General features: G+C 46.7%; 1 protein-coding gene across 5 annotated transcripts in view; it reads left to right on the plus strand.

Moving 5' to 3' along the window:
• The first annotated feature begins 1,198 nt into the window (after nucleotides 1-1,198).
• The window catches only part of CIPC (CLOCK interacting pacemaker), a 31,067-nt gene continuing 10,957 nt past the window's right edge, over nucleotides 1,199-21,308 (plus strand). The window contains exons 1-5 of one of the 5 annotated variants that reach the window (XM_073895631.1): nucleotides 1,199-1,341; nucleotides 1,508-1,711; nucleotides 3,074-3,144; nucleotides 12,171-12,391; nucleotides 19,002-19,192. In XM_073895631.1, the coding sequence (XP_073751732.1) occupies nucleotides 19,057-19,192 (136 nt within the window). In that variant the 5' untranslated portion in view covers nucleotides 1,199-1,341; nucleotides 1,508-1,711; nucleotides 3,074-3,144; nucleotides 12,171-12,391; nucleotides 19,002-19,056. Of the gene's footprint in view, nucleotides 1,342-1,448; nucleotides 1,712-3,073; nucleotides 3,145-12,170; nucleotides 12,392-12,782; nucleotides 13,067-13,118; nucleotides 13,221-14,627; nucleotides 14,706-19,001; nucleotides 19,193-21,308 lie in introns of those variants that run through there. The other 4 variants (XM_025869570.2, XM_025869569.2, XM_025869568.2 and 1 more) reach the window with 4 other exon arrangements.

Genomic DNA, 21,308 nt, shown 5'->3' on the forward strand with positions numbered 1-21,308 from the left:
GATGCTTGTTGAGGCTTCTTCTCTGTTCTGGGAATCTCATATTGTGTAGAAGTGATGTTTTGTGTTCATTTGGTAGAGATTCCATGTATTTCCAGCCCCAAACACCCTCACTGGCCAAAGGCTAATGTTGAAAGAGGGATTTTAAACAAGTAACAGTGGTAACACAACATTTGGTTTTGAACTTAAAATATACTTAGACCATAAAAGTCAGTTTCTACAGTTCCTTTCACCATTTGAAGAAGATGTAAAGTGAGCTGCTGACTTATTTTCCAGACTTTGGGCAGGACCCATCGTCGAGAAGTCCCATTTTCCAAGGCAACAGTGTACGGGTCAAGTGCCTACAGACACCAACCCTCAGCACTGTGCCAGCCACGCCGGCGCACACGCACACGCCATAGGAGAGCGTCCTTGCGAGCACCCTCCCCTGCCCCCCACCCCCGCAGTGCCTGGCTGCTTCCGGAGGCCCTTAGGTCCACATCATCTGGTGCGGCAGAGCCAATGGGTGGCCTGGGCATCAGGAAGGAAGAGGATGAGAAAAGCCTGGGAGGGGAGGGGTGTGACGGAGGTGAGCTAAGTACGGTTAGCTGGCAGAACATAGGCGGTGATGCCCACTGCCCCGCATGGGGCCAAGAACTTCACCTTGGGGGCTGCTAAGAGACCATGAGACAGGGGGACAGCAAGGTAGCCATGAATGGGTGAGCAACAGGCCACAAGATGTGCGGGATAAACATTATTATACAGAAACAGGAAAAGGGACAAGGTTCTAAGTGGGAAATAGCAGCATGTCAACAGACCCTTTATATCAAAATCAATTTAAGGCCAATCTTTAAAAAAAAAAAAAAAAGAAAGCCAATCCATCTGCTACTGTAACTCTAATCATCATCCAATACAGAGAGCTTCAAATCTCCCCACACTCAGATGGATCCAGCCCAAAGTTTGGGAGATGGGTGAGGGATGCCTAGACCGAGCGCAGTCCTTGCTACTGGGGTTGGGACTTTGGCGGAGGCCATTTGTGCTATAAAACATTGTTAGTGCCAAAGTCATGACCATTTGGTGACACCCACTGGACTTTCCAAGGATATGACACAATAAAGCATGCCTTTTGTTGTCATAATATATTTTTGTGCCAATGATGAGTGGGTTGCAGGCAAGAGCAGGAGCTCTGCTTTTCCTGGTTTCAGCAGTACTGTTGTTTGTCACTCCCTGCATATGAAGGATCCTTCTGGTAGGATCAAGAAAGTGCCAGCATCAAACTTGAAGAAAGTGTCCATGGCTTGGAAAAAATCCCAGGCATAATAGTGAAACCCTCTTTCAAGATATGCTGCATCACCGGTGCTTTTAGTAGGAGGAATGATATTGTTGGGGAAAACTCAGCAATGATTCTGAGATGAGCAGTGGTTCAGAGGAGTTGGCTTCCAAAGGCAAAGGGAACTTGACTGATGCTAGATGTCAGTGAGCCCATGCACATTCATCTAGCCACCGTCATTCCCATTCTCTCTGGTTCTAGGACTGGTCCTCATCAGACTGAATTTTCCACCATAACTTAAGACAAGGTAGTACACCATGCCTCGTATTTGTGCTGGAGACACAAGGTGGCATGATGTGTGGGTGCAGAACCACTCCCAGGAAAAACTCCATCAGCCTATGAAAGCCACGGTGATGGGACTGAGCTGATGTGATTTCTTCCACCTTTCCCTCTAGAGAATAACAGGTACTTTACAGCTTGCAAAGCATTTTTATTTATATTTATTTTGTTCCCTTCCATTCTCACAACCCTGGGAAGGAGGGCAGACATCGTCATCGCTCCATTTTACAAATGAGAAATAGCAGCTCAGAGAGGTAAAGGGACTTTCTCAGGGGACTCTGGCTTGTAAGCAACAGGGCCTGGATTCAACTGAGATCTTTAATGCCACACCCTGGGCTCTGTCCACTGCGCAGTGAGGTCTACTTTTAGGGCAATCCCATTTCTATTTTTGTTTTTTGTTTTTTGTTTTTTAAAGATTTTTATTTATTTAATTGACAGAGAGAGACAGCGAGAGAGGGAACACAAGCAGGGGGAGTGGGAGAGGGAGGAGCAGGCTTCCCGCTGAGCAGGGAGCCCGATGCAGGGCTCGATCCCAGGACCCTGGGATCATGACCTGAGCCGAAGGCAGTCACTTAACCAACTGAGCCACCCAGGTGCCCCTCTATTTTTGTTTTTTACATTATCTGGATCTAAATACATTTGACCTTTGAACAATGAGGGGTTTAGGGGTGCCGGCCACTGAACAAAGATCTGAGTACAACTCTTTTTTTAAGGTTTTATTTTTATTTATTTGTTAGAGAGAGAGAGAGCACAAGCAGGGGGAGCAGCAGAAAGAGGGAGAAGCAGACTCCCCGTTGAGCAAGGAGCCTGATGTGGGACTCGATCCCAGGACATTGACCTGAGCCGAAGGCAGATGCTTAACCCACTGAGCCACCCAGGCGTCCCTGAGTATAACTTTTAAGTCCCCCAAAATTTAACTACTAATAGCAGTACTGTTAACTGGAAGCTTTACCAATAACATGAACTGTTGATTAACACATATTTTATATATTGTATATATTATATACTGTATTCTTACAATAAAGTAAGTTAGAGAAAAGAAAATGTTATTAAGAAAATCTTAAGAGAAAATACATTTACAGTACTACTGTACTGTATTTATCAAAAGAAATCGGTGTATAAATGGACTCACGTAGGGGCACCTGGTTGGCTCAGTTGATAGAACATGGAACTCCTGATCTCTGGGTTGTAAGTTCAACCCCCATGTTGGGTACAGAGATTACTTTAAAAAATAAAATCTTAAAAAAAAAAACACCTTAAAATAAATATATAAATGGACTCACACAGTCTGAACCTGTGATGTTCAAGGGTCAACTATAGCTTGTTTTGTGTTCATTTTTGAGGGGATGGAAGTGGAGGGTGATGGTATAGATGTTTCTTAGAGTCTACAGAGAAAATTCTTGCAGAGCAAGAACCCCAACCGACAAAACAATGTTAACCTTTGAACTGCAACCATTGCTAATTTCTCTTAAAATGGCATTCTCACAGGTTGCCCATGAGATGGAAGCTCTTCGTGCATTATATCCCTTATGGACTTAAGAGGTGCATTTAAGAAGGAGGTGAGTAGTCTTGACCTCATTTTCAAGTCATACAAGAAGGCAATACTCCTGAGTTTCATGAATTATGGGATGGAGTTTACAGAACAGCACCAACAGCCCCCACCCCAAGTATTAGTATCTGTTTGCATCAATGGACACACGTTTGTTATTTTTTATTGAAGTAGAAAGGTTTCGAGTTTTATTTGTTTTGTTTTGTGGGAGTTGCTTGGTTTGGATGAAGAGCTCCCGGTGAAGAAAGAGAGAGGAAGGAACTAAGGAACCATCAGCCCCCATCTTGGCCTGAGATACTCATTTCTAGCCCCAGTGAGGGGTGAGGTTGGGTGAAAGATGAATAATCATGTAAGACTTTGAGCAACTGAAGATACAAACAGTTTTGCTCTGGGACACAGGTAGCAAAGTATAGCCAACCTATAAGAAGTTCATTTGTCCCCCACTGTTCCATCCTGCCCTCCACTTTGGCAAGTTGGTGACTTAGGGTGGCCCCAGAGAGAATGCTATGCCCAGCAGAACAGGAGTGACCACTGTTTTTTTAAAGATTTATTTATTTATTTTAGAGAGAGAGAGAGAGAGAGCATGCAAGCAGGGGGACGGGCAGAGGGAGAGGGAGACAATCCAACTCCCACTGACTGTCGAGCCCAATGAGGGGATCCATCTCACCACCCTGAGATCATGACCTGAGCCGAAATCAAGAGTTGGCTGCTTAACTGACTGACCACCCAGGCACCCCAAGGAGTGACCATTATAAGAACACTGTTCTCACAGAGGACACACACACTGATGAGGTACCCCTTTTTAAGGGGGTGTGAGGGGTAAACCACCAATGGGGAGGTTGCAGTGGGAGAGCCTCGTGGATCTGCCAGGAACCAGATCCCTCAGGGGCATGCTCTCATCACTGAAGAAGAGTTGGTGGGGAGGCAGGGGGACCAGAAGAAAGTTCGATAGGCCTTCAAGAAGGCTCAGAACTAATGAAATTTAGGTCTGGATGTCAATATGACAATCCATAGGCTGGTGAAGTCTGGTAGTGGGATGCCATGAAACACTGGACTTTATGTGTCATTCAACTTCAAAAATTCTGTCTTTAGTGAAGATGCCATGAAACATGCTTACAGTACACACTCTTCCAAGTGCCATTATCTGGGGTATAGACCCCGGTAGCTGATTGCCCTGTCTCCCCCGACCTTTCCAGGCAGAGCCCTAGTAGGGGGTTACTGCTCAGAAACTCTTCCTGGGGTAGTGGCTAGAGAAGTCTAGCTGCAGAGTTTTGGGGTGGGAGGAAATAGTTTTTTCCATGTTAGGTTAGAGCACCAGATATGATGTGCTAGAGGCTTCTGAGTGACTAAGTTATTAGGCAAAGATTTTTGCTATTTCACCTGACCTGGGAATGAGAGGGAATACGGTGTAAACTGCAGGGGAAAGGATTTAGATTAGAGCAATGAAGGATTTCCCAACATTGAAGGGTAACAGACGCTCCACTCTTGGCCCATTTCTAAAGGTAAATAGAGAGACCTCCCTTTTCTGCCAGCCCCCCAGGTCTAGCCTCATGGCCCTCTACACATCTTTTCCTGAACCGCCTGCCCCCCCCCCCGCCCCCGAAATTCACTGCTCTTCGGTCTGTGTTCCCAGTCCTTATTACAGCACGTAACAGAACCGATGTGTGACCTGCTCAGGGGTAGAAACCGTGTGTTGACTCTTTACTGTGTCCCTGACCCTTAGGAGACACATAGCTCATAGTCAATGTTGGTTGGTTTGATCGTAAGTGAAAAGACGCCTTGGGATGAGAATATGTTAGTACTCAGTAGTGTGACAGGTATTCACACTTTCGGAGCTCCATCTGTGGAACGGGCAGGAGGAGCCAGGGCGGAGGTGCGAGGGTGGAATAAAGAAGCCGAAGGCAAACATCGATGGAGTGTCTGCTTTGTCCAGTCCTCCCCACCCCTCTGCCCCCTTTCTTCTGCCTGACATTGGTCTGAAAGCAAAGGTCAGGCGCTCCGCATGAACGCAAGGGGTCTGAATGATTTCTTGAGAATGGCAAGGGATCTGTGGGGACAAGATGGTGGAGGCAATGAACAAGATGCAGGCAGAACTCTGGCACCACGCTCCAGCTGTCCTCAAGAGCCTTCTCTTTTCTTTGTGGATTCTGGATATAGGCCACTCAGGAGGGGTAGCTAATGAGTGTGCGCAGGATTGTGCGCCAAAGCTGCCAGGAACAGTTACTTCGCACCATGCCCTGGTACCTTCCTGAGGAAGGTGGGAAACCAAACCACCAAACACATCAACTCCAGGGAGAGGGGCTAGTCAGACCCCAGGCTCTGTCTAGCAACCATCTCCCCGGTGGGAAAGAACCCCCCTCAAGTGATCAGCTCCCTAACGCAAGATCTGGAACATTCTAAAGTCCCTCCTTAAGTGAAGAGAGGCAGATGAGATTACTGCAAAGTAGACAAAGAAAGGCAAGGGGCTTCTTTTCAACTGGAAGGTGCAGAATAGAGGTGGGGAGGCTGTGAACACCTTGGCAGCAATTATGCGGAAAGCCTGCGGTATAGACGCCGGGCAGCATCACCCCACCCCACAACACTGGCGGTGTCACTCTCCAACAAGAGCTGTGTAAGAGCTGCTAATTGCTGAGATTCCAATAAGAGCTATGTCTTAGAAGTGATTTTGAACTGATTGCAGCTTTTTGAACTGATCATGGCTCTAAGCTATAAAGGAAGGAATCTAAATGAAAGTGAAAAATCCTTTGATCAAAAACAAAGGAACTCTTCCCAATAAAAATACCTTTATTTTCCCTACACATCATAGCTGTCTGTTTCACACGTGTAAACAAATGATATATAATATGCATCTACTAAACACAGAAGTTCCCTGAGACAGGGGCCACACCTGTTCTTCCTCCTATCTCTTTATAGTATCTAGTACAGGATCCAGCACACAGAAGATGCTTACTGAATTGAATGGAATTGAAGCAATTGCCGTATTAATGATTTGATCAGAGAATTGTCATTTTTTACAGTAGTGGGCTACTATAAAAGGAATGCTAGGGTAAAGCAACACAAAAGGCCATTCTAATAGCCTTAAATCCAGGAAAACATACCTATTTTTTCTAGAGGCCCCAAAGAAATAGGCAAATACAGTCATTCTGGAAAGCCAGCCACCCTACATTCCACAACAAGAGACCGTATTGATCGTGCTGAGTTGCTAGGCAACCACTCGGTAATTCCCTGTGTAATAGAGATGAACCTGTCATCTGCTTTCTTGGCTGTATGTGACAGGAGGAGACAACAGGTAAAGGACAGCCAAGAACCCCTGCACCTGGATGACACAATCCCTCCTGAAGTGGATGACACAAGAAAATCCCCACGCCCTGTCAGAAAGTGCTGGAGGGAGAATTTCGTTAAACTATTAGCACAAGACATTCTGGTGAATTTTCTTGGCTTTGCCCTGTGGGTAAATGCTGTGGGTTCTCCTGTTATCCCTGTCCAGAAAGCAGAAGACCAAAGCCCCATAGTTCTGCGCGCCGATGGCTGTCAATTCCGGAAAGGGCTCTGGGAAGGCAGGTCCCATGACTCCAGCTGGGATGAGATTTTACCAGATAAAAGCAGCCTTTTAAGTCTTAAAAGGGACACTCCACATCTCAAAGAAACCGAAGTTCTGGGTGAATAAACTGCACTTTTTTACACCCGAAGAAAATGCTCTTAGTAATTTCTTCATTTGGACGGGACTTCCCAGACCTTTTAGGCAAATGAGTCCTTGGAAAGACTCCACTCTGCTGTAGGTATTGACAAGCATTGTCTTTGAAATAGGCTGAAAACCCGACAACGCGCTGGAAAATGAATAAGGAATGTCTCAAAGCTTCTCTAACATTAGGAAACATGGAAATCAAATTTAAATGCCACTTCCAATTTGGAAGGCTAAGAGGACTCAACTTTCTCACAGGCAGTTTTAAAAGGACCACCTCCCAGATTAAAAAAAAAGAATATTTGCCCACTCCTTACTCCCACAGATATATCTGAAACTTCTTCAGAAATTGTTTGCTTTTCAGTCTCCTGTTTGAGACTGAATTTTGAGATTTTGGACTCTGGGATCAGGCCATCAGTTGGAGAGAGAGCAGATTCTGAACTGAGATGAAATCAACCAGGTAGTTTTGATGACCAGTTGGGTGAGGCTTCAACCCAACATCTGGTACCTATTATTCAACCTCTGTGATGCTGACTTAAACTAGCCCAGCTGGCTAACCGTGCCGAGCGAAGCCTGTCAAAAGGACCAGCCCTGCCTTGCCGGTGCTGGGAAGGGGAGTGCTTGTGTGTGACGGATGTTCTGGGCTTGTCTCTGTCTGCAAAGTAGAGCCACTCACTACATCCGTCACCTTTCCTGACTACTGGATTTTAGAAGGTTCTTCATGGAATTCCAGACAAAGTCAGCCATTCCAATAGAGCCAAATCAAACATTAGGGAGGAGGATTCAAGGGCATTGTTGAGCAAATGCCCAGAACAGGAGAGACCTCCAATGACTGGGGCGGGTTGCAGGGGTGGGGGGGGCATGGTAGGAAAAACAGAGGCTCTGGAATTTCTTCACCAGAATTACTAAGTGTGGAGCGAAACCTGTCAGCAGCGACCTTCACTCCGCCTTTCAACAAGCTCCAGTGATACACACTGTTGTGTGCAGAGGCTCAGAAGTGGGACAGAGCAGAGGGTGTCGGGGAATTGACAAAGAGAAGTTCTCCAGGCTGGTCTTGCATGCATTGGCCGCATGGGTGGCTCCCTCCCCTGGCTGGTGCAGGTTTCCTTTTCTAGAGCCTTGTCTAATGTGTGAGTGTGCTGTTAAATTTTCAGGAAGCAGGGGTCCCACTGAAAAAACTCTGTTGAACACTTACTCTGTGGCGTTTTTTGCTTTGTGGGAGAAAAAATTAGATGTAATCCCTGCCCTAAAGGTGCTTAGACTCCAGTGGGGAAGGCAGATAGGTACCCAAGAAATTACCATGCAAACCAGCTTAGATCAAGTCACCAGAGATGGCAAGTGTTTCATCTGGGGAATAATTAATGTCCGTGCAGAAGCTGCTCCTGATCTTGGGCTTTGTAGTCAGGTTCCACTGAAGAGCCCCAGCCCCCTGGGGCTTTCTGCTGCCCTGGCCTGTGTTCCCTGACTTTGGCAACCCCGTGCTGGGGAACACAGCTGGGATCCGAGGGCTAATTACAGAAGGGAGAGGAGCCCACCAGGCAGGATATGAGATGTGGCCTGGGAGAAACTACGAGTTAAAAATCAAAGGGTTTCACACAAAGGGGAAATTGAACAGCTTTCTGGGCCATCAAGTGAAAGAGAAATTCTGAGTGTATGTCAAAAACTTCATATTCAGTGCAGGGAGAGGGTACTTTAAAAAATATTTCCACTATAGGGGCGCCTGGGTGGCTCAGCCGGTTAAGCATCTGCCTTTGGCTCAGGTCATCATCCTGGGATTGAGCCCCCCGTCAGGCTCCCTGCTTAGTGGGGAGTCTGCTTCTGCCCCTCCCCTGCTCCTTTTCTCTCTCACTCTCTCTCGCTTACTCTCTCTCAAATAAATTAAATCTTTAAAAAAATTAATAAGCTAAACTATTTCCCCTATAAAGATTCTAGGCAGATCTAACTGGTAAAAGGCAGCTGCTGTGGTTTAGAAAGGTAAGTGGTTTGAAATCAGCATTACCTCCCACCCCCACCCCACCCCACGGGCAGGGCAGACGACCAGATGGAGGTGTTGTCTGCAAGGTTTGCCTTTGTGGTGTGCAGTCTCCATTCCTGGCATCCTTTCCCACACAAGGGCTGTACCCAGTGCCTTCTGGCCCCCCACTGGCCTCCCCCTTAGTACAGCAGGAAAGGGTGTGGTGGTACCACCTCCACGGTAACATGGAGGCAGCCTAGCAGAGGGCTAAAAGCAAGGACTGTGGAATTCAAATCCTGGCTCCATTACTTACTATACCAGGGACCCTGGCAAATGACATGGCGCCTCTACCTTACTTTACTCCTCTGTAAAATGAGGAGAGTGATACCACAACCATCTCATGGGATTCTGTGAGAATTAAATTAGTAAATCTAGCAAAACACTTAAGACGGTGTCCGGCAAATAGGAAGCACTCTGGGTTAGTGGTCAGGAGAAAAAAATCTGTCTTGGGTTCTAGAGTATTTGCATGTCAAGCAATTTTTCTTACAGGAATTTCAGGTACAGGCAAGAAGATGGAGAGCTATTTGGGAGGGGCTTCCACTGCCCCTGAAACCAAACCTGTACCTGTGTATTAACGTCCTGCTTGCAACCTAAATGTTATCCTTTGTTGCTCCTGCTCTTCCAGATAGCCCCTAAGAATGTGAGCCCCAAACCAAGCTGGCTGATGGGGGCCCGGTCACCAGACTGCTAAGAAAAAAAAGGAGCATGCATCCCGCTTTCACCCACTTCTGCCCCTGCCAGCCTGGGATCTGTAGATCCCTCTGCCCACGCACAGGCTGGGGCCTCGGTCCTCTCCTCTCACAGACTCCCGGCTCTGGGACTGCGGAGCACACACACACACCTACCTTCCCAGCAAAGCCTCTTAAAACACTGTGAAGTGGTCAGTGCTAATAAGGCTAGATTCAGACTAGAGGATAACTTTTTTACAGATGGCCAGGCTAAGGTTTGGAAAAATAAAATAGATGGTTCTCAAATGCTGGTCCAAGAACTGATGCCAGTCCTTAGGGAGTCCTTAGGGTGATGTTTTCACTGGTCCTCAGCAAAACTGGAAAAATAAGAATCATGCAATGAATTTTTCATAAAGGAGAAATTATTTAATTTTTAAATCATGAGATGATGGCCTATCGTCTTTCCTGTGTATATGCGGGGGAAGATGTTAAAATGCCCTTCTTTTATAAAATGGTATTGATAGGAGCAGGGATTTGAAACTTGATCTTTTGAATACTTTCACTGCCATTACGCTATTTTTAAATTACTTTAAAATAGTTCTAAACGAACTTTAATTAATTAATTTATTTTTAAGATTTTATTTGTCAGAGAGAAAGAGAGTGCGAGCGAGCACAAGCAGGGGTAGCGCAGGCAGAGGGAGAGGGAGAAGCAGGCTCCCCACTGAGCAAGGAGCCCTATGTGGGACTCGATCCCAGAACTCTGGGATCATGACCTGAGCTGAAGGCAGACCCTTAACTGACTGAGCCACCCAGGTGTTCCTAGACGAACCTTAATTTTAATTTCAACTTTAAATATTAAAATAAGTATTAAACAACTATTTACAAGTATTTTAAATTATATACCATATCGTATACTTGGGTGAAAATTTCTTCAAATGAAACTCAGCACAAGATTGACTCTTCATGGCATCCTTATGCAGGACTGAAAATGCAAATCCTCACATGGATGGGGGAGTTAACAACTTAATGAAATAGGCTGGGTGGAAGGGCAGCTTCTGGTTCCAGACTGTGGCACTCCATGACCAGGAGAAAGGAAAAGAAGCCAATTCGCAAAGCCTCGAGTGTAGCATTTAAGGGAGCAGGTCTCCCCCTGCTGGCAGTGGTGGTGGCAAAATGAGTCTTGGGCCACACAACCGGGTACTGAGGACTCCAACTGGAAAGGACTCTACAGCAAGAAGACGTGCTTCCAAACCCACCCTCCGTCATAGGAACCTGAGCCTAAATGTGAGTGTGATAGTAGAGATTAAAGAAGTCATGCCACCAGGAAACTATCCACTAAGATGCTGATTTACAAACCCTGGCAAATTAACAAAGCCAGGAAGAAAATTTTTTACATTGGTTCGGCTATATAAAAATATTACCCATTTTTTAAAAAATTACCCACTTTCATGAATTGCTTTTATCACTAATGATATAGAATCATACTCAATAAAAATCACACCTATCAGTAAATTGGTCTGATTCATTTGTTTCCATTAGAAAACTTGCTTTTGAAGTTCAAGTTATTGATAGAGCATAGGTGCTCATAAGATAGGTAAAATCAGGTAAGTCTGGTTTACTTGCACCTGTGGAGGACTAAAATAATCCTCATGCTTTGGTTTATTTCATTTATTCTCTTTTCTCTGGTATGCTTTATGCCCTCATTTACTTCCATCATTGTAAATCCAACTTTTATCTGTCCTTCTTAAAGTTGTACCTTTTGCTCTCTTCCTTCTCCAACAACAAACAAAAAACAACTGAAGGCTATTTTTTTCTTCCTTGATTTTATTAATTAGATTATGTTCAGAAACCTCTGGCATTTGCCACATTCTCATATAGTTTATTAGAGCATGTCCTTCCCATATCAGATTCTAAGATATCTGAAGATAAAGACGGTTTTATTCTGCCCCCAAAAAGCAATATGGTTAATGGTTAAGATCTTGGACTTAGTATAGTTTTGCATCTCAGGAGCATAAACCTCAATGCTCTCATCTATCAACTACAAATGATACTAGCGCCAACCTCATAAACTTGCAGAAGCATGGTAAGAGAATGCATGTAAAGCTGACTGGCTCTTAATTACTTGATAATTGTTAACTATTGTTTTCACTCCCTCCATCCCCTCAACAAAAACTTTACATGCTGTAGGCATTCAATTATTATTTGTTGGTGGGGCTTATGCTAATACATTCATATGCAATAATGCATTAGCATTATCTGTGTCTAGAGGACTAACGTGATTAACCATGACCTGGCAGCGCTTACAAAGGCTTGGATTACCAACACAGGGCGATTTCCCCATCCCGTGATCTAGATCAGCGCGGTTGAATGAATACAATTCTGTATGTTGGCCACGTGCTATAGTCTGCGCTGTCCAGTAAGGTAGCCGTTGGCTATATGTGGTCACTGAGGGTTTAAAATGCGGCTACTGCAAATGAGAAACTGAAATTTTGTTAATTAGTTCAGTACCCCCTAGTGGTTAGTGGCTAGTGGACTGGACAGGGCAGCTCTAGAACTTGCCTCCACGTGTCGGTCTCTTTAAATTCACTTGAGAAGGACTTTTATTCTAACCTAATTAGTAACCCTCACTGATCAAATGCAAGAGAATTGATCCCCAACCCCTTTTTCTTTAGCTATTACAGGTGTGCTCGTTGTGACACTTCACCAAAAGCTGGCAGGAGAGACGGTATCCATATAAAACCCAGCAGCTCGGACAGTCGCACGGGACTAAGGGAGTCATGCATCAAAGAACGTGAAACCGTCCAAAAGAAATATTGCGTCCCTGCCTCGTGAAGGGTGCCTGGAGAGGTAGCCGGGCACGCCAGCCAACCGCCGCGACACGCGTGGCAAAAACGTGAGCCGCGCGCGCGGGGCGCTGGGGCACGCCTCCGCCAGGCCCAGACCGCGGCGAGGCTGCCCGCCTGCCCTCCCACGCCGGACGCCACGCCCCGGCTTCACGTGCACGTCAGCAGGCCTGTCCCGGTCCCCAACCCTAAGAGTGTCCCTGCGCACAGACCGAGAGAGCCAAATCCGGCTAATCACCCGCTCCCGCAGGAGAATCACGCCTCCTGCCCAGTTTGCTAGAAGCCCGCCCACCCGTTGCTCCTCAAAACCCCGCCTCGGAGCCGTGCCCCCGCGGCTCTTCGCTCAAGGTCCCCTGTACAAAATGGCGGCGAATCCGGGGAACCAACCATAGAGACGCCCGCCTTCCGCGGAGAGAGCGCAGGCCTTTCAGGGACGTCGGCACCTCCCTGAGAGGCGTGCCCGCCTCGCCTTCCGGTGGCGGGGGGTCTTCTAGGAGAACCTCGACAGTCTCCATGGTGCCGGCTCGTCCGAGCCGAGTCACGTGTCCGGAGAACGCCGCCGCGGAGGCGGAGGGAGGAGAAATGGGCGGGAGGCCGGAGCAGGGGGCGGGGGGAATAGCTTGAGACCCGGCGCCGACGGGGTTGTCATGGAGCCGCGGGGCCGGGCTCGCGCATGCGTCGCCTGACCCGCGGGGCCGGTCGTGGAGAGGCGACCTCGGCCCTAGGTGAGAGAGGGAGGGCTGGGCCCGGGGGCAGAGGGTTCGCGCGGGGAGTGTGGGGAAAGGAGGCAGGCGTAGGGGAGGGGAGGGACGCGACGTAGGCAAGAGAGAGGACCGGACTTTCGGGGGACAGTGGGCCAAATGGTGGGAGCAGGAGGTGGTGCGTCTGTTCCCCTTTTAGTTGGTTTCTTTTGCTGGAGGGGCGCGGCTGCGTGGGAGTGGGGATCGCGGGAGACTGGGGGCTGTGTGTGGGGAGGGGACTTGTATGGGCAGCGAGTGAGGTATGCAGTCAGGGCGGGTGGGCCCCGGACTAGCCCTGCTGGGCGTCCAGGCAGCGGCGGCGAGCCCGCAGGCCTTCAGGGCTCTGAGCAGAGGGGCAGGGAATGGGCAGGTGAATGGGAGCAGGGCTGGTAACCCGGTGAGGGTCCTGGGCCTCCAGTTAGGGGGTGGGCATAGTGCCCCGTTCTGGGCGCAGGACGCAGGTGTGCTGTCTTTTGCAGAGACCTGCTGTCACCCATTTGGCTGGTTATTTCTCCTGGGTGGCCAGCTTGCCAGGTATGGTGCCAGGGCGTGGGGAGGTGGGGGAGAAGGTGCGCAGTGCCAAGTAAGGAGTTAGTGGTTAGTGGGTGGGTTTCGGGGACTTCTGAGCCAGGCCCAGGGCGCAGGCCGCAGCCAGGCTCCCTGTTATTGCCCAAGTCCTGGCAATACACATTGCCTGGGCGTTTGCCCTGGGAGTCTGGTGGTATGCCAGTCACAGCATGGTCCTAGGGTCTGCCCAGTTCTGCCCTGCTGAGCTGGCAGGCTGGTGGATGCCTGGAGGGTGCTCCTGCTGCCTGGCACAGATGCAGCGTGGGCTGGTGCGAATGGGGAGGTGGGCACTGTTACTGTGAACCCTTCTGGAAGCTGGGGATTTGGAGAATTTCACTAATCTTATCTCTTTGGAAAAGGAGAATGAAGGGAGCCATATCTGGTTCCACACAGGGGACATTGTATGGAATCGGGGTTCAGGATCTTTGACATAAATTTGAAGCCAAGTTGGAGAATGGAAATGGAGACGAAGAGGAAAACTAATATTTGAGATTTAGGTTGGGGCGAGGTGTCCTCCCTCTGTTAAAGCACACAGACATTTCCCCAGAATGGTATCTCCCATATGGAGAGCAAGACAAAATGACTTGAAGGAAAAGCTAGTAATGTATTTCTAATTCTAACTGGGATTACTCATGATTTTCTGGGTGGTAAGGTCTTAATTTTTATGGCCTTGTGCTTTTTTGTATTTAAACCTCTGCTTGGACTTTCACCTCACACCTCTGTCCATGCACGCATGTTATCCACGTGATACATTTTTAAAGGGAACTTGAGCTCTTGGGAAAGTTGCCAAGTGTCTATAAAAGGAAAGATCTGAGGGGCATTTCAAGATCCTTTCCTTGTAAACCTTGGGTCTCCCTTTTATCATAAGCCTAAATCTCCATAAAGATTGTGGATTAGACAACCTTTAATTCGGTTGGTGGATTTATCCCTGAGGTTTCACCTTAAAATAAGGGGTAAATGAGATACCTGTTTCCTGCAGGAGACCAGACCCGGAAGTTAGATCTTGAGATGACCATGGTGTTTGGAAATGCACAGTCTTGACCTTCAAGCTGTTCAGGTATTTCGGTGACAGCTAAGCTGCGAGGCTGTCAGCAGGACGCAGCAGGACAGAAGATTTGTTGGAATGTATTATTCTCTTGAGCACCTCACACATTAGTTGTGGGGGGTTGAGGTTGCAAAGATGAAAAAAAAAAAAAACCACAAAACCCAATTCTTGAGGTTGAGGAGACAGATAACCAGACTGTAATGTAAGGAGTGTAAAAATAGAGAAGAGCCAAGTGCTGTGGAGCACTTGTTAAAATTTTATGTTATGCCTATTTATATAAACTTCTATATTTATTGATTCACTTTCCATTATGAGTTTTATGTGTACTATTCCCTCTGGGAACGTTCTGGACAATGTGTCATGTGTGCACCTAGAAGAGGCCCAGTTAGGTCGATTCTGACAGTCTGGGGGAACTTAAGTTGGAGCCCTTTTAGCAGAGAGTCAGGCATGTGAGGAGCTCAGATGTTTGTAAAGCAGGGTTAGTGGTTTCCAGTCTGTGCCAGGAAGCAGGAGATGGTGCGCTGGGTAAGAGCTTAGTAACCCAATTTCAACCGCTAGTCAGCTTATGAGCATCTACCTTGATTGTAAAATAATATTGAGGAGGAAAAACAATCTTGAGGTTTTCAGACTGCCATTTGCATGGCCCTGGCTTTGAGAGCAGTGGTGGTAAATGCCATCACTGCGTGCTTTTCTGCTGTCCTGGGCCTCATAGGGTGTTGTGCAGGAGTGGGTCTGTTGTTTACTGGCTAATTGATGTCCCCAGGGCCACTCCCAGGAAGGCAGTGCCTCTCTTCTCAGAGAAGAGAGGTCAAGGTGTGATGATGTAGACTTTCGTTGTCCATCCCACCTTCCTAAGACATTAAGGCTTTCTGTTGCTGAAAAAGAACTTTACTTCGGACAGAGGCTTTCATGTTTTTAGCCACTTTCACATCCAAAGTAGTCCATTTGCTATTCTAAAGTGGATTATGCGTTCTTTATTTCCAACTGCCACCAGTTCTCTAGGATTTAACATTTTTGCATCTGTTCTCCTTTTAACCTATTAGTCAACATTTGTGTTTTGATTCCACAATTATGCACCTTCTCAGTGAGCCAGAACTCCTGTGTATCTTCTGTAGTTCCGTTGACCACACCAGTAGCAAGACCTTTTTTGTTGTCTTATCAAAAGGACTGTAGACTAAATTGGGATGCTTTATCTAAAATACCTGTAAAATAATTCACATCTAGTAAGGTAATGTGAAAACTTTGCCAAGCGCTCAATTAGTTGCAACTAACATGAGCTACCTTCCTGATCTAAATCAACAGCAGGGTCAGACTTTCTTAAGTCTGATTGCCCATCCACAAGCTACACCTCCTTCCATTTTGAAGAAGCTTCCTGTTCCCTTTCGATGGTATTACTTCAGGAAAATGTGAAACTATGCACATTTGTTGGGTTCCATACAGAAGGATCCTGATTTAATGAGACATACAGTTTTACATTTTGGGCTCCTTTTTAAACTGGATTATTCATGCTGTCCAATTTCATAGCCACCCAATAGAGATGCTGCTTTTCCATCGTGCTGTGCAAGATGGGACAGTGCCATTGTTTATCTTTTATGCACATGGGACTTACTTGTGACCAAGAGTGCTTGGTTTGACATGGATTGAATGGGAGAAGCCAGTCCCCTTGAATGAGTTAGATAGGATACAAAATAATTTTTACTTGCACTTGTGTTTAAAATTCAGTCTCATTCAGATAAGTTCCCTTTAAGTCCACTTCTACTGAATGCAAAAGTATGAGCAAGAGGGTTGCTAAAGGATGCTTGTGAACATCCTTGTCTTAATTTTATCTTGAATTGCTCCTCTGCTTCTGGAGTAGTTGATGTTCTTCACTATATCCACTGCTAGAGAAGTGTTCAGACTTGGCATTTCAGGGTATTCCAGATACAGTGCCCTTTGGCAGGGAGCTCGTGTTCCTCTCCACTCAGAAGGACAAATGGATGGAGTCGCAAGTGGACTGTGAATTAAAACCTCACCAGGCATTGCTTGTACCTAGTATCTTTGTGTATTCATGCTGCTGTAACAAAACAGCACAGACTGGGCAGCTCATAAAGAACAAAAATGTATTTCTCAACGGTTCTAGAAGCTGGAAATCCAAGGTCGGGGGCCAGCACAGTCGTCTTCTGGGTCACAGAGCGTTCACTGTCCTCTGGTGGAAGGGGCAAGGGGTCTTTCTGGAGTCTCCTTGATAATGCATTCATCCCATTCACGAGGGCTCCACTCTCATGATTTAAGCACCTCTCAAAGGCCCCCCCTCCTAATACCATCCTCTCTGGGGGTTAGGATTCCAACATGAGAATTTGGGGAGGGGGGACACAAACATTCAGACCACAGCACCTGCCCACTTGTCATCGTCATTGCCATTTTCCCTGTTCTCTTTATGCCTGCAGTAGCCTTTGTGTTCTTACCATGCCATCCTTACCACTGCCATTCCATAGGGACTCCGATGGCCTTGTTAAAATATCTGGAATGTTCTCAGCCTCTGCCAGCTCTTTGAAGGGTTCATTTGTCTCATTCTTCGCACTGTTAGCCAAGCCCTGGATCTGCTGTGGACTCGTGTGTCACTGGGGCAAGTCTAGGCTTCTTTAGCTTCTCTGGGCTCCTGACTTGTACATGTGACAGTCTCTCCAGCATCTCCACTTGGATGACCCACAGTCACTTCTCTCTACATAGCCAAGACCGGACCGGCCTAGCCATGCCACCCAGTCCCTCTGTGCCCTCTTGGGCTGCCTAGCCTAGGAAATGGTCCCACCATCTCCCTCCCAGCATGCAATCACCAAACCCCATCAAGTCTTCCTTCTAAATATATCTCCAATCTGTTCCCTTCTCTCCATCCCCACTGCCACCACTTTAATTCACCCGGGCTACTGCGGTAGTATCCAAATGATCTCAATGCCTCTCTTGCCTCTCTCCATTTTAACCTCAGTCCAGCCTCCAAAATGCTTCGAAAATGCTTATAAGGAACTGCCCGTCTGGCCCCCACCAGTCCCTCTAGGCGCAAGTGCATGGGGGGCTTTCTACCCCCCTGCACCGTGCTCTGGTCTCCCTGGCCTCTCAACTCTTTGAATGTGTCAGATTCTTTGCTCCTTTAGGGCCTTCATAGGGCCACTTCCCACTCATCCCCCTTCCCCTGGCTGACTCCTCTGGATCCCAGCTACATGTCACTTCCTCAGGAAAGTCTTCCCTTGCCCAGTACCTCCCACCCCAGACTGTTAGCCCCTCCCCTTCACAGCTGATATAAAAAATAGTGGTTAAGTGAGGCACCTGCGGTGGCTCAGTCGGTTAAGTGTCTGCCTTCAGCTCAGGTCATGATCCCGGGGTCCTGGGATCAAGCCCCACATCGGGCTCCCTGCTCAGCTGCCCCACAGAGAGCCTGCTTCTCCCTCTCCCTTTGCCCCTCCCCCCACTCATTTTCCCTCTCTCTTTATCAAAATTAATAAAGTCTTTAAAAAAAAAGTGATTAAGTAGTTGTATGATTACTTGATTAGTGTCTGTCTGGCTCTCTAGACGATAAGCTCCAGCCAGGTAGCAACCATGTCTGTTCTGTGCACTTTGTATTGGTCCTAGCACAATGCCTGCTTCATAGTGGGCACTGGATAACTATTTCTAAATGACTGAGTGTCACTTAACCTGAGCCTCAACTTCCTCCTCTATAAAATGGAAGAGCAACTGAGGAGGATATTTACAGCAGTAACGTGTGTGGACTTGTACAGAATCAAAGCACAATTATACATGGTCTTATTTGTGCAGAAAAGTTCTTTTTAAGCCAAAATGTAGCCTGCACATACGAGGAGTTGTTTACTCTGTTCAGTACCTCATCCAAAGAAGTGAAAGGTTAATTTGAGCAACTCTCCTGTGGGAGGTGGCACCAAGTCTGGAGCCTGCCAGTGCATGCTGGGAAGGCAAGCCTTGTCCAAGATGGGCATCACCTCTCCTCTCAACCCTGGGGAGCAGGGTGGGGGGAGTTACCCCTTCCAAAAAGCCTAATCAAGTGTGCCTTTGTTAGCAGTTTACAAAGCTTCCACTAAGCGTGGTTTGTGTGCCCTGAATTTGTAATGGAATTTGAGGGCAGGAGAGGACAGTGAACCTCCTTTTGGGTGGAAACCATTCTCCTGTGTAGCAAACTTGAAGCCCGTATAAGTGGAGGCCTCTGAGAAAATACGGAGGAAGTGGGTGAGGCCAGCGTTCTCTGCCCTCACTTTTCTCACCACCTGGATCACCTGTGTCAGCTCTCCAGGCACTGTCTTCTTACGTAATTGTTGTTTTTCCCAGGGCAATCCAGATGAAAGGAGGACCATTGATGAATCTGCTTGCAGCCCAGTAAAACATGGAGAGGAAAAACCCGTCCAGAGAGAGCCCCAGAAGACTCTCGGCCAAACTGGGCAAAGGCACGGAGATGAAGAAGGCGGCTCGTCAATTCGGCATGGCAGCTGCTGAGTCAGATAAGGACTCTGGATTTTCAGGTTAAAAATACCGTATTCCTTCCACATTGCAATGAATGATTTGCCTGAAAACTGTCCTCCCTAAAACTCATTTGTGTGATAAATGTGGGAAGCTTTCATGTACAGGATAAATAACTATCTGATCTCTTAAAATGGTAATTCTGGTGCCATATGCTGGGCTACCCATCAGAGTCATTGGGGGTTAGTTCTGAAGGGGTGATCTGCCATCTTTTTTCAACTCAGACTCTCTCAACTTTAAATCTTAACATGTCCAACTATTGCAAGTGATGACTGGAAAAAAAAATATTTAAATACAATTCTGTTGTCTTAGCTCCTTTTTCATAGGAATAGCTACATTGCCGGAAAAAAAGTACTACTGCATGGTGTCACCGTGTAGCAAATGAAAAACAAAAGTAGTATATAATTTAAGGTAACTGTTTTCGCTAAGAAAGTAATTTTGCCATGTCTAAAAACATTTCCCCCCACAACCCATCCCTGCCAGGATCTGTGTATTCTGTATTTGGATGGAGACCCCCCAGTATACTTCCAAACTGGAGACCCTATTAGAGACAAGCAAGTAGAATGGTTTTAGGTTTCCTCACTAGTTTGTTTTAAACCTTATCTGAAAGGGCGAGCTTCCTACACAGCGAATCTTTTATTGTGCTGGGCACTTGTATTTCGAGGTTTGAGGGTAATGGCTTAAATATGGCTCTAGTGTCAACATCTTTGGCCAAGAGGACACAGAAAGATGATGCCAGGGGATTCTGGCTGGGTCAGCATCCAGGAGGTAGAGCCCCTCTCCTAGAGGAAGATGTATGTTATCCAGCTTCACAGAGACTAATCAATCCATCTTGTTGATTTATTAATTTATAGTATAAAATGCAGCTGTTAGGAAAATTAGAACTCTCATCCCTAGACTGGTGTGTTTTCTCCCTGTAGGCATACTGCATGAGAAGCCACATTAAAAATAGATTGTTGCTCAGAGAGGAACAGAGTAACAACTGATCGAAGGATTAGAAAAAGGACAGTCCAGGGAAGGAGGGCCAGCTTATTAGCCCTTTGGGTTTTTCTTCTCTCTCAGCATTGTTTCCCAGGCTTGACTCATCATAAGGCTCACCTGAGATTCTTTTTTTAAAAATACCGATCACTACCACCCAGGTATGTCCTGATTCCCCTGAGGTCATCAGTTGCTAAAGGAATCTCATCAGTGTTACTCATTTAATTAGCAGAATGGCTTTTCAAGCTCCCAAGGGAGTTGGAGTACCTACTGAATAATAATAATGATGTTAACATTTACATAGAATTTACCATATAAGTTCTCTGTAACCGGTGGCTGGTTGGCAAGCCAGCCCCTGATGTATAATGTCTGCCGGTTTCCATGATACATACACTCTCACCAGGACCAATTAATTTCAAGCTACTTATACGATGTTACCGGATGTGGGGATGGGAAGATTGGGGAATTAGAAAAGATGTATACCGTTAGTCTGAATGAGCTGGGAGGAACCAGCCGCAACACATCGTGGCATGAATCATGCTAAGTAGTTCACATAAAATAAATCATAACTATCCTGTAAGAAAGTAACTATTATGTTCCCCATTTTACAGATGAGGAAATTGAGGCATAGAAAGATTACATGATTTCCAGGGTGTCTGGGTGGCTTAGTCGTTAAACGTCCAACTCTTGATTTTGGCTCAAGTCACGATCTGAGAGTCCTGGGATTGAGCCCTGCTTTAAGCCCCGCCTCAGGCTCTGCTTAGCATAGAGTCGGCTTGTCCCTCTCCCTCTCCTCCTTCCCCTGCATGCGCTCACGCACACACACTCTCTCTACGAGAAATAAAAAAATGACATCTTTTAAAAATTAAAAAAATTTTTTTTTTAAAAATACATAATTTCTAAGATCAGGTCACTGGTCAATGGTAGAGCTGGAATTTGAATCCAGGGATGTGTGATTCCAGAGGCCCTACCTTTCGACACTATAGCCCAGTACTTAGTGGCAAGGTCTGATGAAATTCTTGAGTCAGCCAAATCCACCTCATCTATTCATTTATTCATTCAATAATTGATCAGGAGTAGTCAGTGATGAGGAATACACTTTGTCTGAGATGCTCACAGTTGCTACACTGGAGTGAAAAT

The sequence above is a fragment of the Callorhinus ursinus genome, unplaced genomic scaffold (assembly GCF_003265705.2).
Source record: "Callorhinus ursinus isolate GAN/ISIS: 27379988/994484 unplaced genomic scaffold, GSC_fseal_2.0 scaffold8, whole genome shotgun sequence".
Taxonomy (NCBI): domain Eukaryota; kingdom Metazoa; phylum Chordata; class Mammalia; order Carnivora; family Otariidae; genus Callorhinus; species Callorhinus ursinus.